This window comes from Nanorana parkeri, unplaced genomic scaffold (assembly GCF_000935625.1).
Source record: "Nanorana parkeri isolate BGI_ZX_2015 unplaced genomic scaffold, ASM93562v1 scaffold851, whole genome shotgun sequence".
In the NCBI taxonomy this organism is placed as follows: domain Eukaryota; kingdom Metazoa; phylum Chordata; class Amphibia; order Anura; family Dicroglossidae; genus Nanorana; species Nanorana parkeri.
Window position 1 is genome coordinate 391,960 of NW_017307119.1, and position 14,869 is coordinate 406,828.

At 39.6% G+C, this 14,869-nt stretch overlaps 1 protein-coding gene across 1 annotated transcript in view; it reads right to left on the reverse strand.

The window, feature by feature from the left end:
• Nucleotides 1-10,342: 10,342 nt before the first annotated feature.
• Nucleotides 10,343-14,869, reverse strand: part of SLC6A4 (solute carrier family 6 member 4) — a 41,349-nt gene continuing 36,822 nt past the window's right edge. The window contains exons 12-13 of the mRNA XM_018565479.1: nucleotides 11,745-11,912; nucleotides 10,343-10,750 (exon numbers count right to left, since the gene is read on the reverse strand). Coding sequence (XP_018420981.1) covers nucleotides 10,676-10,750; nucleotides 11,745-11,912 — 243 coding nt within the window. The 3' untranslated portion in view covers nucleotides 10,343-10,675. The remainder of the gene's footprint in view (nucleotides 10,751-11,744; nucleotides 11,913-14,869) is intronic.

The window sequence follows — 14,869 nt, forward strand, 5'->3', positions numbered from 1 at the left end:
TTTCTTAATGCAGTTTTAGTATCAATAAATATAATGTTACAGATCACATTTGTATTTTGTGTGCAGCTTCACTTTCATTTATATCCGGAATTGTACTTTGCTCATTCAGGAACTGGAAGCATGGCATGTGGCATAGGACAATAAACATGACAGTACTTATGACTCACAGACTCTATCAGACTGTTCATGTTTATCTTCAGTAATGCCCATAAATATGAAGCAGCTTGCCATAACTGGCACTAACGATCCACCTAGGCCATCTCATGAGGTGCCCCCAAAAGTGGCCTGAACCTGCCATAGGGACTGCAGATTGGATAGATTATAAACATGTCTATTGTTAATATTCCCCCCACTGATGGTGCCTACAGCACTTTCTCTTGTCCTATCCCTTAGCCATATAGGTAAAGGTATCCGCTTAGCCGAACTGAGATGACAAGTTTCTGGAGCGCTCTTAAGTCTTTAGAATTTCTGCTCAGAGCAGGCTTTTGAATCTCCCGCCGCCCCTGCGATGCGGACGCTCGCAAGGGACGGATGCCGGCATCGGCCGGAGGACACCGAGACAAGGCTCCAGGGACAAGGTAAGAGACGTGTGTATTCCCAGGTGTGGCTCGGGGTTACCGCTTATGGTAAAGAAAATTAACCCAGTGCCATACTTGGGAATACCGCCAAGGAGGGTAATATCTTTCACAATTCAAGGACAACTCCAAACAACTAGTCAACAAACCGTACTCCACTTAGGTTGCTGACCTACAACTTAACCAACACAGAACAAACACCTCAGAATAAGCTAAGAAAAGTTCAGCACACCTGAGAACTATGGAGATATATTTATTATGGCATTATTTTTACAGTAACAGTTACAATACAAGGCACATACTGATGATTTACAATACATTTTAGAAATTGCTGGTATCTCTGTGTGGAGACACAGAATGGCTTTGGATATTTTACGTTTCACACAGAACCAACTGAAAATAATATTGCAGTATGCTCACATATATTGTAGCACACTCCTTTTGTGCTATTAGATAATATTCACATTTAATAACAGTCTTCAAAAGCATATATTTTCTGAAATATGCGCTATCATATCATTAATTGTTGGCTAAGATAATCTGCTTTCATGCAGATATGATTTGGCTTTGTTTACCTGCAGTGGCATATGTTTGTGACCTGCAACAAAGTAATAGGAACTTCATGTTAGTTTACTTCTAGAGCTCCTGGGGAACCCTAAAGCACTCTAATGCAATAATAATTTCAGAGGAGTATTCACTTGGCTTCTTCCTGTACCTCTTAATTGGTTGGTGATGCCACCCTTACAATGATGGACCTGTCAGGTGGAAGTGGATGCAGGAAGTGGCCCCAGGTCCAGCACTGACTTCCTGCCTAAAGTCTATACATACATACCTGAGCACCATGGGCTTAGGAGGATGGCCTAAAAGAAAGCTAGTTCAAGGTGCCAGCATGGAAGAGAACAAACTTTTATGCCAATACATGTTTGCTTTAAAAGGTCACTTCTCTTAATATTTTTGTTTATAATACATATTTTAGTAAAATCCTGGTCACTAAAAATGTGAATAATCTGCTCCCATTCAGGAGGATTTCAGTGTTTAACACGATGTAGTAGCCTGTAATGAGTAGATTAAAGCCCTCTTAAACAGATAGGTATTTCTACAGTCCAGGAGCATTTCCACGTCAGTCATCCTAACTATTCATTCATTATGAACATTACTCAAATGAATTTTAAAGGCATTAGTCCATTGTTTGGGGGAAATTAAGAAATGCACTAGACACGTGCATTCGAATTCGGGTGAACTTCGTCCAAATTAATGAATTATATGCCTGAATGTACGAAAAATATATTTGGGCATATAACAATTCGTTTGCAGAATGCGCAATGGCCATATCAGGCACGGGCGCATTATGCGCATGGGTGCCTCTATCTTGGAGGTGGAGCATATGATGTCACCAAGATGGCGGCATCCATACATGCGGGTGACGTTACCTGACATAATGTGCTCCGCCTCCAAGATGGCGCCGTGCATGCACGGAACGCGCCATAGCTGATATGGCCACTGCGTGTTCTGCTCTTTAAATGTGCGGTCTCAGAGGTTTGTTGCCTCGCTTTTATTTTTCATTCCATTTTTATGCTGTGCACATGTCTAAAATGCACACATGTTGTTGAAAGAATAACGTACATTTTTTGCATTGGAGTCTGAAAACTATAGTAACCACGACCAATGGATCATTACATTGCCCAGGATCCTACACTGTTCCTTCAGCCCAAGGTCCATATGAAGGTCCTGGTTTTGGTCTAGAGGAAGTGACGTCACTGCACTTGTGCTCCATTGAGATCTATCCATTCACAGATCTTGGGACTGGCTGACATGGCTGTGCGAGCAGAGCCATGCACAGTCAGGCCAAATCCAAAAGTAAACAAGCCTGTGGGGAGAAGAACTGTGATTCGGGTAAGCTAGGGGGGCAGATGTGACCTTAAATATAGGTGTATCCTTCAAACATGGTCACAAACGCGCTAGACTATTCTATTAAACATGTCCATAGCTCCATAAATTTGTTTCAGTTTGTACAATTTGGATTACATAGAATTATTATAGCTTTTAATTTAGTTAGTTTATTGTCTACTTGTATATCCAAAACTGATAATTCTAATATTCATATTTTGGTATAATTATGTGTTTGCATAATTTGAGCAGTTCCATCAGTAATATTTAAGAATTCACTGATTAGTTTAGTTAGTGGAGGCACCTCTGAAAAGTTACCCAGAGTAAAGGTGGCCAAGAACCTCAAAGGATTGGTGGATATAGAGACAACATATCCATTGCGAGGAGTTTTTCATCAGCTTTGGCCTTAAATATGCATTTCTGCCTCTGGAATAGAGAGAGAGAACATTAGAGGTCCATGCCCATCTTATCTTGAGAGATACTGTAAGCTTCTGCCTGATGATTCAATAGAATGGGGCTGGTGCTTATAGGCAAGAGGTTATCACCTGACCCAGCATGAATTCAGGAGTTGAACGCTCTATGGCCTGCTTAAGAAACCTAAAAAACATTTTTTACCAGTAATTCTACATTCCCTTCCAATTCTAATTATATGGCACACTTTGAGGGTATAGCAGTTAATAAATGTGCAGGGAAAACTGATGATCTCTGCTGAATCCCATTGTCAGAGTCTGTGAAGGTTCTCATTTATCCAGGTCATGGTATATCTGTAAAACATAAGTCAAGGCAACTGGACTTGCTGTATTTTTTTTGAAGACGTTTCACTGGTCATCCAAAGAGCTTTCTCAATTCAGAATTGAATATGATCATTGGAAAGTTGTCAGTCTTTGACTTGTGAACTGACCCCCCCACCGTGGGGTTTAAATAAAGCCTTATCTGATTTGGAGCTACTCCCAGACGTTGCTGCTTCTCCTATTCATAAGGAAAGGTATCTTTTGTACCTGTTCTTGTGGGATGAATAATTTTCAGTCTGAGTGCAAAACCATTACTGCATTTTACAGTTGTTTCTCCTTCCATGTTACATAGAATTTTGGTTGATGGCAGCAAAATGGTTGCACACAGACATTAAAAAAAAAAAAAAAATGTTTCGAGCTGATGTACTCTTTCTAAACTTGGCTTGTCCTTGAAAATAATAGGACAATCCTAACCTCATTCTAACAGGGTAAAGTCTCGCTCAATTCAGGAATGCTATGGTATTTTAATGTCACAGTAAGTTAGTAAAGATAGTGAACCTTTGTACAGTAGTTTCTTTTTTTTTAAAAAGCATATTGCTCAATTAGCATATTTAATATTATAAGCCACGACAGGGCAGATGAGCAGTCTTTCATTAGGAACACTTCGTTCTCATCTGTAGTACGGCCTACAGTAGCCCCATTCCCCATAAAGAATTAAGAGTTTCCATTCTTGGGTTTCAAAGCAGAACCCACTCACTTATAGTATATGAAGGATGATGCACACGTTTACACACACATTTTATATGCACTTATCCACTTACAAGAGCTCAATATACTCACACAGAACACTTAAAAATGATTACCCTTATCTACAGAATAGCTGTGAAATATATACATGACAAGTATTTATATATAAACACAGAGGAACACCAATGACAGCTAATGTCAGACATGGGAATCACTCATTGACCTAGGGTGTTACTATACCTTTTTCACTTTAGTTTGGGATCATATATATATATATATATTGACTTGAATAAACACCAAGTGCTTTTGGCTCAAAGTATAATAACTAAATCTTAACAAGCAATGCACCTAAATCACTTCACTCTATTAAGAGAATTTGCATTGCTGGAATTTTTTCTTGTTTGTTTGTTTAAATCTAACTTTATTTGCCAAAGAAATCCAAACACTGTGCAAGGCTTTCCAGCTTTGTACTCGACAGACACTTGCCGACACATAGCCAGCAGTTCAGGAGTCCTAGCCCCCTCAACCCCATCAATGGAGGGCATGCTTCCAGGATTATTTATTGGGGGTTTACTGAATTTTTAGATCACAGCTGGATTGACATAGCTTATTCCTCCTAAGCCTAAAGCTATCTAATTTTATTTAAGATATTTAGCTTTAAAGAACACCTCCGGAAACATTTTTTACACCCTCACACACACACACTGCAACTGGTTGTTTTCATCTAGGGACTCAAATGAAAACTTTATACTCACCAGAATCTCGGAGCTGGCTGGCTGTCAGAGCGCTCCCTCCAGCCTCTCTTAGCTGCAGCTATGGTATGTCCTTATGTCCAATACACAGTGTATTGGACTTGATGACTTAAGGGTCCTTAGACCGCAGTAGCGGAGGGGAGCACGGCTGGAAGGACCGCTCTAAGAGCAAGCAAGCTTGGAGAATCACGAGAGATAAACATTTTTATTTTATTTTAATCCCTAGTAAAAAATTAGCAGCTAACACTTGTAGTGCGGGGGTAGCCCCACTGCAAGGGTTAATTAAATTTTGCCCGTTCTGCTTTAACATATTTAGCAGCATATAACACAGTATGTGGAACTGTTTACAGTGGTGCCTACAATCAAATTCCAAAACACGCTTTGTCGAGCCACGTGTAAAAGCAACGTAATCTCCAGTATGTTTTTGAGCACTGAGCATAAGAGAACACGTAAACTCTACACAATAGGGGCCCCACTAGGTATTAGATCTAGAACTCCAGTGCTGCACAGTACCAGTGCCAGCCTTGTGCTGCCTGACACTAACAATGTATCCCTCTGGTTTGCTGAGCACAACTTTGGGTCTGTCACAAGTGTGTATACTAGAGGGTAAGGTTAGATGATTATCTCTTGAAAAAAAATGGATGCAGATGTATCACTTGGCAACTGCTGGAACACAAACCACGAAGCGGTGATAAACCGCTGACTGTTTATATAGGTATACTAATATCCAGCAGCTGTCTATCGTCACAGCTGAGTCTGCAGGGGTTACTTGGAAAGTTGAATTATGTAAATGGAACATTTCATCTCATACTATCATCTGCCAAACCTACGCACAACGTGACACTGTACTTTTCTGTTCTGCAAATCTAGAGTAATAGTATTGTATACTTCAAACTACTTTTACCTTCTAAACTATACATAAAAATTTCCCAAAATGTGCACCCCTTCCCAAAAATGTTTTTTTTGGGGGGGGGGGGGGGGGGGGGGTTAGTGAAGCTAGAAGGATATTTGCACATTAAGAGTGTCTGCTATTAACACTGATACTTCTATATTGTGTTACTAATAGAAATGTGTGTTTGTAGCTCATATTTAGGACTTTCTTGATAGTATTGCTGCCATATTTTTATTCAATGAAAAACTCCATGCAGAAGGTTTTTCCGGCACAGGATCTGGTAAAGATTTCCACAGTATAAGGTGAGTAATAGGTCTGGGGCACAGGTGCTTTCAAAGAATCCATTGACAGTTTATTTGATGGAGTCATTTTTGGGGCTTAGAGGTAAATCAGGGTTAAGGGGTTGAGTTTAAAGCACCCCCTACTGCATTGTCTTACATTTCAGCTTTATTTCCTTCCAGGTATGGAGAAGCATGTGACTCACTGAAGTGAACTAGGTAAAAGAAAACCTTTACTAAGAGAAGCTTCATCCTGCTGAAAATGCTAGTTTCCTGGCTGTGGGTCCCATGGCTTCAATGCTTTCTGCATCACTAGCTAGGCACAAGCATTACAAAATTATAAGGAAGAGGTCAACAATGGCAGACTATATTTTTTTCAGGGCAGGTTTCCTTTGTGTTTTAGAAAAAAAGGGAAATTCTTTCTTAATATGTCATTACCTCTTCAACCTTTCAACTTGATATTGAGGCATTTTAAGCTCCTGATCCTCCCAACGTATTATATTTGGACAGATCAAATATATCTTTAACAGGCCTTCCTTCTTCTGGGACCCATGCATTAGGATAAACCAGCTAAAATGTGGACGTTTGGAGGTTTGACCCCCAGATCAAATGTTATTTGCTCAGTGACCAGTGTGCTGTCTAGGGCTGTTGGAACAGCTTCTAGGGTGTTGTTGACCTAGACCCTGAACCTTATACCAAGCACAAATCTGAGCCTATCCAATGTTGTCCAAATTTGCTTTATTCTGAAGAAAATGTTTAAAATATGCTAGCCCATTCCCTTCTCTATATCTACCTTGTTGAGATCCTCCTAGATCCTATTCAGCAGAACGCAGCATTTGCGCAGGTAGTCGTCACACCGAGTGCTGCCATTTGAGCATGGGAGAAGGATACTTAGCCCTGTGTGAGCTCCAAACCAGACCAACGTGAACCTACACATGGCTTTTTCTTGGGTCTCAGACAGCTGAAATGTGGGGAAGGTAAGTATTAGCAGCGGAGGGGCCAACTTTTCCTAAGCACTAAGTAGGTAAAGTACAGGTTCACTTTACAGCCCTACATTTATCCTTAGAAAATGAGCTCCGTCATAGGTGCGAGTCCCCTTCTTCAGTCCCAAAGCTCTCTGTAATGAGCTGCTGTGTGAAAAATCTTCAGAAAATGCTGCTAACCCTTCCACCCTTATTTCCTCTATGTAACAGACAAGTGAGCAGTGCAGTTACATCATGGCTTACAGAAATATTACATTTAGAAATATAGACATTTAATATATAATAACTTTTATAATAGTTTTTACTATCTGAATAATCTATAATGAAAAGATAATGTTTAGTCTCTGCAACTTTAAAGTATTCCATACAAAAATAAAATGTAACAAAAAATAAATAGGGGCTTTATTGCCCCCATTTTTATGCTTACAAAAAAATAGATGCAGCTACACACAGCAACTGCTAGACAGAGGTAAAGCTGTGCCTGTGGTCACCTGTTAGGACTCTAAAACTTTACTTGTCACTTTGGATAGAGTTGTTAGGAGATTTCCCTTCACTTCCTGTCACTGAAACACATATAATACATACAGCAGTAACATTCTGAAAATTGTCCTTAACCTTCCCCAGACATCAATCCAAAAAAATAATAACCTTAGCATACAGGCCTAGCTCTGTGGCATAATTGTGGGTCAAGACTAGAAAAACTTTAATAACTTTTTTTCATTTGTGGAAAAAAATGGTATGTAGAAGACAACTGTACCTTTATATTAGTGTGGCCTAACCCCACCCCACAGACACCCTCTTCTATTTACTTCAGATCAGACAGTGACTTCCTCCACAGTCTAGGCAGTTCCAGTCCTTTTAATTGAGCCGGCTAGCAATGGCATACTGGTTTCTCCCTAGGACCTAATGGAGAAGCCATCTACTTACAAGCCAATGGGGATGCAGCTTCTCACTTGGGTCCTATGGAGAACCAGTTCAGAAGAAGGACTGAAGCCACCTGAGATGGCGTAGGTTATGGAAGGTGGAGGATGTTGCCAGCTGATTGTAGGTAAGAAGAAGGAGGTATCTATGTGATAGGCAGGGGGAGGTTTGACAAGTATGGCTCCCCCATAGGAGAGATTTCCCACTGCTTTCTGACCTATTGTCTCCAAGAAAGGAAGTGAGAGGGATATCTCCTAAGTGGGCCCAAAGACCGCAATAAAGCTCCTAAAAGAGGCTCTAAGCCTTCCCCAAAGCTTTTTCTGGATTGCATATTTATTTGTCCACCATTGTTGTAAAGACAAAACGTTCATCAACTGTATAACCTATGATTAGGGATGCACAGATACTTTTTGAGTACCAGTGCAGATACTTGGCATTTTCATGAGAACTACCAGGGTTGCAGAGTTTGCAGCTGGGACCTGGCTCTGGCACTCCACCACTGTCCTGAAATCATTAGTCTGTATTGTTTTAGAAAAACTGTCACATGACAATAAACAAAAATGTATCAGTACTCGTACTTGTAAGTACTCGGCAAGTACCAGTACTCGTACTCGCAAAACTGGTATCTGTGCATCCCTTTATTTATATTTATAAAAACAAAATCGTACATTAAAACAGAGATGTACAAATCCCAGGAGCTCCGTGTGCTCCTTACAAATGACAGCTGCCTCCTAACTTTTACATTTTTATCTAGTGTAGTCTTGGAGCTCAAAGGTATCGGTACATGTATTCGTACTTGTACCGAGTACTGTACTTGGTATCTGTGCAACCCTACCTATGATATTAGAATTATATGTATATACATATAAAACTTAATATAATATCATTAAAATGGACACAAATTTGGTTAGGGCTGGCTTTGGCAACTAGTCCTGCAATCCACCCAGGAAATGTTACTCATACACACATCAGGAAAAGGGTAAGCGCTCTTCAATGGTCAATCTTACCCACTTTTAGACAAATGATATGACCATATGATCATGCTATAAGAGGCATTTTAAAGCTGAAAAATAATGACCACACAGAGCAAATGGCTTTTTGTGACATCCCCATCATCTTATGTGAGCATGGGTACCCTTATTACTTTGAAAAAAATGACATCCTTCAAATGTAAAAATTAGGCATAAATGATAAAAAAAAATACTCCAGTGTTCTATGACTTGTAACTTAGAAAAAGTTGTAAAGTCAAAACGTTTTTTGTTTTGTTTTAGGGTAGGGAAGGATTAAAACCCCTATAAAGTTATCCTTGCTCTCCCTGCTGGGGAGATTTCACTTCACTTCCTGTCCCAGAGATACAAGAAATGGGAGGAAATCCCTCCAAAGTTAACAGAATTCCCATATAGAGTTGTGACAGAAACTGGTGTTCCCAGTTCATGATTTTCTCTCACCTCTTAGTTTCCCTTAACTTTCTGTCTCAGTAGCAAGAGTCACCAAGACGAATAGTGGGGTGAATTCCACTGTGGGCAAACAGACAATAAAATGTATCAAAGAGCCTAACTCTTCACTACTCTACACAGAACTAAAAAAAATGTTTTAATTTACATACACTTTAAAGCATTAAAGTGTCACTAAACTCAGGAGTTAAATATTGAAAAAAAGCATTCAAGTACCTTAACTATTAACAAAAATTTATCTTATTTGTGTATCACTCGGCTGTAGATCCCCAAATCATCTCTGAATTGGTGCTGACACTGTCCTTCCTTCTGGAGGGTGGCTACTTTTGTTCCCCATGGTCCCTGTTGTAAAGTAGCCACGGCTTCAGGTTGGCTCCTATGATGGACTATAATCTCACGTTAAGTTTACTAATTTGTACTGACAACACACACAGGGACCATGGGGAACAAAAGTAGCCACCCTCCAGAAGGAAGGACAGTGTCAGCACCAATTCAGAGATGATTTGGGGATCTACAGCCGAGTGATACACAAATAAGATACATTTTTGTTAACAGGTAAGGCACTTGAATGCATTTTTAAGATTTAACTCCTGAGTTTAGTGTCACTTTAATGCGACACAAAAAATATTTATAATTGTAGAAAAAGACAGAAAAACATACAAAGTCCTCCCTATGCTAAATTTTAAATGTTGGGTTAAAACAAGAACAGGCTTAGTAACCTTTATGGTTCCAGTGATAAACAATTGCAGATATACTTCCCAAATGCACAGCAGCAAAAGCCCTAATACTGAATTCTCCATACTCTCCTACAGAGTGTTCTCCAGCAGGACTCGACTTTCACTTACTTTCACCTAATGTAAAACACCTCTTTCAGAAGCAAATTTGTAAATTTCAAATAATATATTTGTTCATCGACCATTGAGGTCAACCTATTTAAGTGAATTCGCTGTGCCAGAATTAGCACGGGGCCAGGAAGATGAAGAGTGGCTTTTTCCACCTGAGAAATCTTGCACTTGGTATTTTGCCTTGTGGACAGATTACCAGTAAAGCTCTATTGAATAATAATAATAATAGCTAATAAGGTCGGTAAGCAGCTGTTATATATTCAAACACTCTGGATTATACCCGACACTGATTTTCACACTGCACATCTAGATAATTTACATGGAATGAATGACCCATATATCTCTTATTTTTAGCATTCTCGGATAATTATTCATAAGACAAACATGCACACCACCTTTCTATCATGGATCAATGACAAATTGTGATTTTTGGACCCTGTGTTTGTCTTGGGCTTTCATGCTATAGACTGAGAAGGAGCCCAATCTTCAGAGTTGATCCAGCGCATTAAGGGTGGATGAACCATACACAGTATGAGGTTTGGAATAGTTCTCTTTAGGCACAGAATGGGGTGCGTAAAGTTTGCTGACAGGACAAGGTTCTGCTTCCAGGTTACACAGCATTCATGTGAATACCTCCCATTGGTATATCTGTGTCCGTCTCTGGGGTTATGCTCTTGATGAAGCGCTATAAAGAAGGCAGAGTAAAATCAGTAATACAGACAATGTTCACTTTAGGATTAAGCAGGTCATTCATTTAAAGTTGTCTTCTTCAGAAACTTAAAGCATATGTCAAGCCAAATTTTTAGAAAAACCCTATACAGAGCGTGTCTCTTCAATAAGTGCCCATTTCCCTGTCTTTTGTCCCTTTAAAGACCCTTCAAGTACAGACAAATACCTGTTGATCTGCAAGAAATGCATTCAGCTCTTAAGCCTTGTTGTAGGCTGACAACACACAGGAATTTTGTAGACTGAGTGGTGTCAGCCCTGCCACTGTCTACTTAACCACTCCCACTCTCAGATCTCTACAATATAAAGGATAATCATTCTGCGGTCCAATATAACAAGTAGGAGGGCTAAGCAGGCTGTTTGAGATAATACAGGAAGTGTGCAGAGGACATAGGGCAGCTCTGAATTTCTGACAAGATCAACAGGTTTTTTTTTTTTGCACTTGTCAAACAGATATAACAAAGTGCTTCCAATGGTATATTTAACAGACCAAAAAGAATGGAAATGAGAGCTCTATTGTTGTAATTGACATACATTTTAGAGCAACCCTGTACTTTGTTCTTGCAAACCAAATGTAACTGCAGAAACTACAATATATTAGCATAAAATAGATTCAGGGCTTCTAGCAAACTCTGCAAGATATAAAACAATACAATACATGTACAACTTAGGTGCCTGCTATACAAGTCTGCTTGAGGCAGAATCATTTCAGGGTATCTACAGCCATATTTTCTTACTAAGAATGGGGTTTAGGCACTTTATTCCTCTCGAATAAGCTTATCATATTTATCATTTTGAAACATATTTCATTTCTAATGACATTATAGTGATCAGAGGAATCCCAGTAATCTTGTAATTACAGGGTAGTTTATAAAGTTCAGGAATCTGGTACTGTAAGAAACATGGTATGGCTATTTTAGGTGTTTACTTGCATGTTCTTACAACCCCCTCACCTCTTTTAGTGATCCAGGAGTACTAGCTAAACGGTACACCATGTACACTGGAACGCAGATGAAAGAGGAAGTCCCAATGCAGTAGCCAAGCACAACAGACCATCCGGGGTATGTGTAATTAAAAAGACGGAGTTCAGGGGGGCTGGACAAAAAGCTGCAAATAATAAACTGAAAAAAGGTAAAACATGTAATTGTAAAATGCAACATAGTGAAGTTAATAAAGTATATATAATGGACCTGACTCTTCAAGCTGCGATACAATAATGGCAATGCTAAAGTGACATCTCAAGCAATATCACATGGGATAATATTCCATTAGAGGCCACTTTACCATGCCTTAGAGCCCAATTAAACTTTAATTGTATATCACCTAAATACGTTTTAGGTGCATCAAAACAAACAAAGTTATACAGTTTGTTTTATTTAGAAACCAGCCACAGCAAAAGCCTACCCACTGCCAGCATGCTGCAGAGAACAACCCTCCCTCCCTGTGTGGAAGCAGTGGTTTTTCTGCAGAGGTCTGATGCCCGCTGCTGAGTCAAATTAAGACTCTCAATTCTGCAAAGCTAATGCTCACTGCTGTTAAGGGAGCTCTTGCTGTGGCTAAGCAAGGGAAATGTTGGACCTCTGATTACATTGCAATAATACGCCTTTGACATGTTTAATTCAGTTGTGGTTGGGTTGCATGGTTGGAAAGTTCAATACAGCCATTTCATTCACATTTGGTCATGCATTTACAGTATATAGTCCAATCTGACAGAGATTCAGTGCAAGAACAACAAAACGGCGTACCTATGTTAAAGGAAGCATCTGCTAAGAGAAAATGGGGATTGCCTTTGCTGACCTCTGCTTCTGAATATGCTGGCTGCTTGTTTGCCACGCTTGTCCAGTAAATTCAGTGCACATCAGGAGTCTGATGTCATTTTAACTTCACTCGATGTATGCTTGTTCCAGATCATTGACTCAGAAATGATTGAAGCCAGTCGGAGTAAAGTCAGTAGTTTTGATTTGTATATTTGTTCCTGATCCTCAGAAAGTGTTAAAGCCATGAAACCATTATGAAAGCCATGTAATTAGTATCTTTGTACAGGGAGGTCAGCAATGGCAGCCTCCATGATCTGTCAGTACTGGTCTCCTTTCAGCCAGATTTGTCAGACTTGCTGATGTATGTCCAGCTTGCCCATAAATTATACCTGATTGTTTTGCTTATTCATAGCTCCCAACTGTCCCTTATTTGGAGGTACTGTTCCTCTTCCCTCCTCAGTTGTCCCTCTATGTGGTCTGAAATATAGACATCTATAAAACTCTACTATTTAATAAGGAACTGATCTCTGCACTTTTTGGGCACAGCTTCCAAAGGACTAGTCACCGGCTTTGTCTGTGGTCTCTCAGCAGCGTTCCCCCATTTCTGACTTATCATTCCTTTCTCTGCACTGTGTCTCTGGGTAGAAGAGGCCATCTTGGTAGAGTCAAGGTTTTGCTATCTAGCCTTCCGCAAGAAGAACAATGAGCAGCACAGTAGTAACATCACCAAATCTCACTACCAAGATTCTGAGGCTAGCAGAGGCAGCAATGCCTTAGATCTCATACTGCAGATATACAGCTATGTAGTCACAAGAGTGCCTAGGCACACTTACATAACAAGAAGCACACTGCTTTATCTCAAAAGGAATTCAGGACAAAATGTACATTTTTCAGGGTACCACTTAGGCACACTTTACATTTGTAATTGTTCCCTTTAACATGGCAAGCCTTCATTTTTTTGAGTTCAGGTCCACTTTAACTCTCAAATGTGTTGTACTGCACTACAACTTTCATCTATCCGCTAAATTTGTTATTTTGAACACTCAATATAAAGGAAAAGATATTGTTTAAAAAAGGCACTTCTGGGTTTACACTATTACTTTTGGTCTATAAATCCTTCAAGGTCAATATAATGGGGGCGTGACAGAAGAGTGTCCTTTGCCAACATACTTTGTGCTTAAACTGTACCTCTTTCTCATTACGGAAAGTATACTTACTGCTTGTTCACGCAGGAAAAAAATCCATGACCTTCCTTTACACATTATTGTCTACTGACTACAGCTGTCTACATACCGTATGGCTTATGTTGCTCAGTTCATATAGTAAATATATATAATGAGTAGTTTAGTAACACCGTTTATGCTACAAATACCCTGCAGATTTGTATTTTCCGTAAAACCTATTGCTAAATAAATGTCTACAGTTATTTATGGACTGGAATACAAGATATAAGCCTGCAGTAAGAACATGTTACTTTTATAACTTATGAGCATAAAATAAAATGTGTTTCTCTTTTTACTCCTACTCATTACCAATGTTTTACTACAGTGACTGTGTAGTGATCACAACATAGCCCTATTCATCATCCATAGTGTATGGAGTAACAGCAATCTCTGGGAATCACATCTATTTTTATACAGCTAATAAAAGGGAAGAGATTAACCAGGAGCTTCTGCAAAATTTCAGCTCACTGTAAACTTGTTCTTTTCATTAACTGCTCCTGATCTGGAATATACACAGCACCCTATACATACAGCGGCCCTCAGGGTACTCGGGGGTGCAGACAACAGGTTAATACACAGATAATAAAACTCACTTAAGAAGGTTAAGTCACTAGTTCAGGTCACAGGCTGATGCCAACTCCATGTCAGCTTGTAGGATGATATTGTTCAGGCCTCAGTATCCTGGCCCATTTGTTGAAGCTTTTATATTACAAATGTATCTCATGCCAAATGTACTTTGTGACCTTGGTGTTGTTTCCAAACTGCTTTGTAGTGGAGATGAACTACATGGACAAAGGTTTAGTAAACCTCTCTCTACTGTGTATTAAGAAGACAGCATTGCACTTGCTATAAGCCATTTGCCATTGTACCCAAAAATGTAGACTAGGGCTTATGTAATCATTCATTTTATGTCGACCTGTAATATGATGTGATTCACTGTCTTAGCTGGACAACTATATTTGCTTAAAGAGACTCCCAAAAGGGTGCACTACATGCATGCAATAATGCTCAACATCTAAACTGTACCCATACTATTCCTCTTCTCTGGTGTTACCTTGTACTGTGCCCACCCCTTTTCCAAACCAATCTTCTTATCTG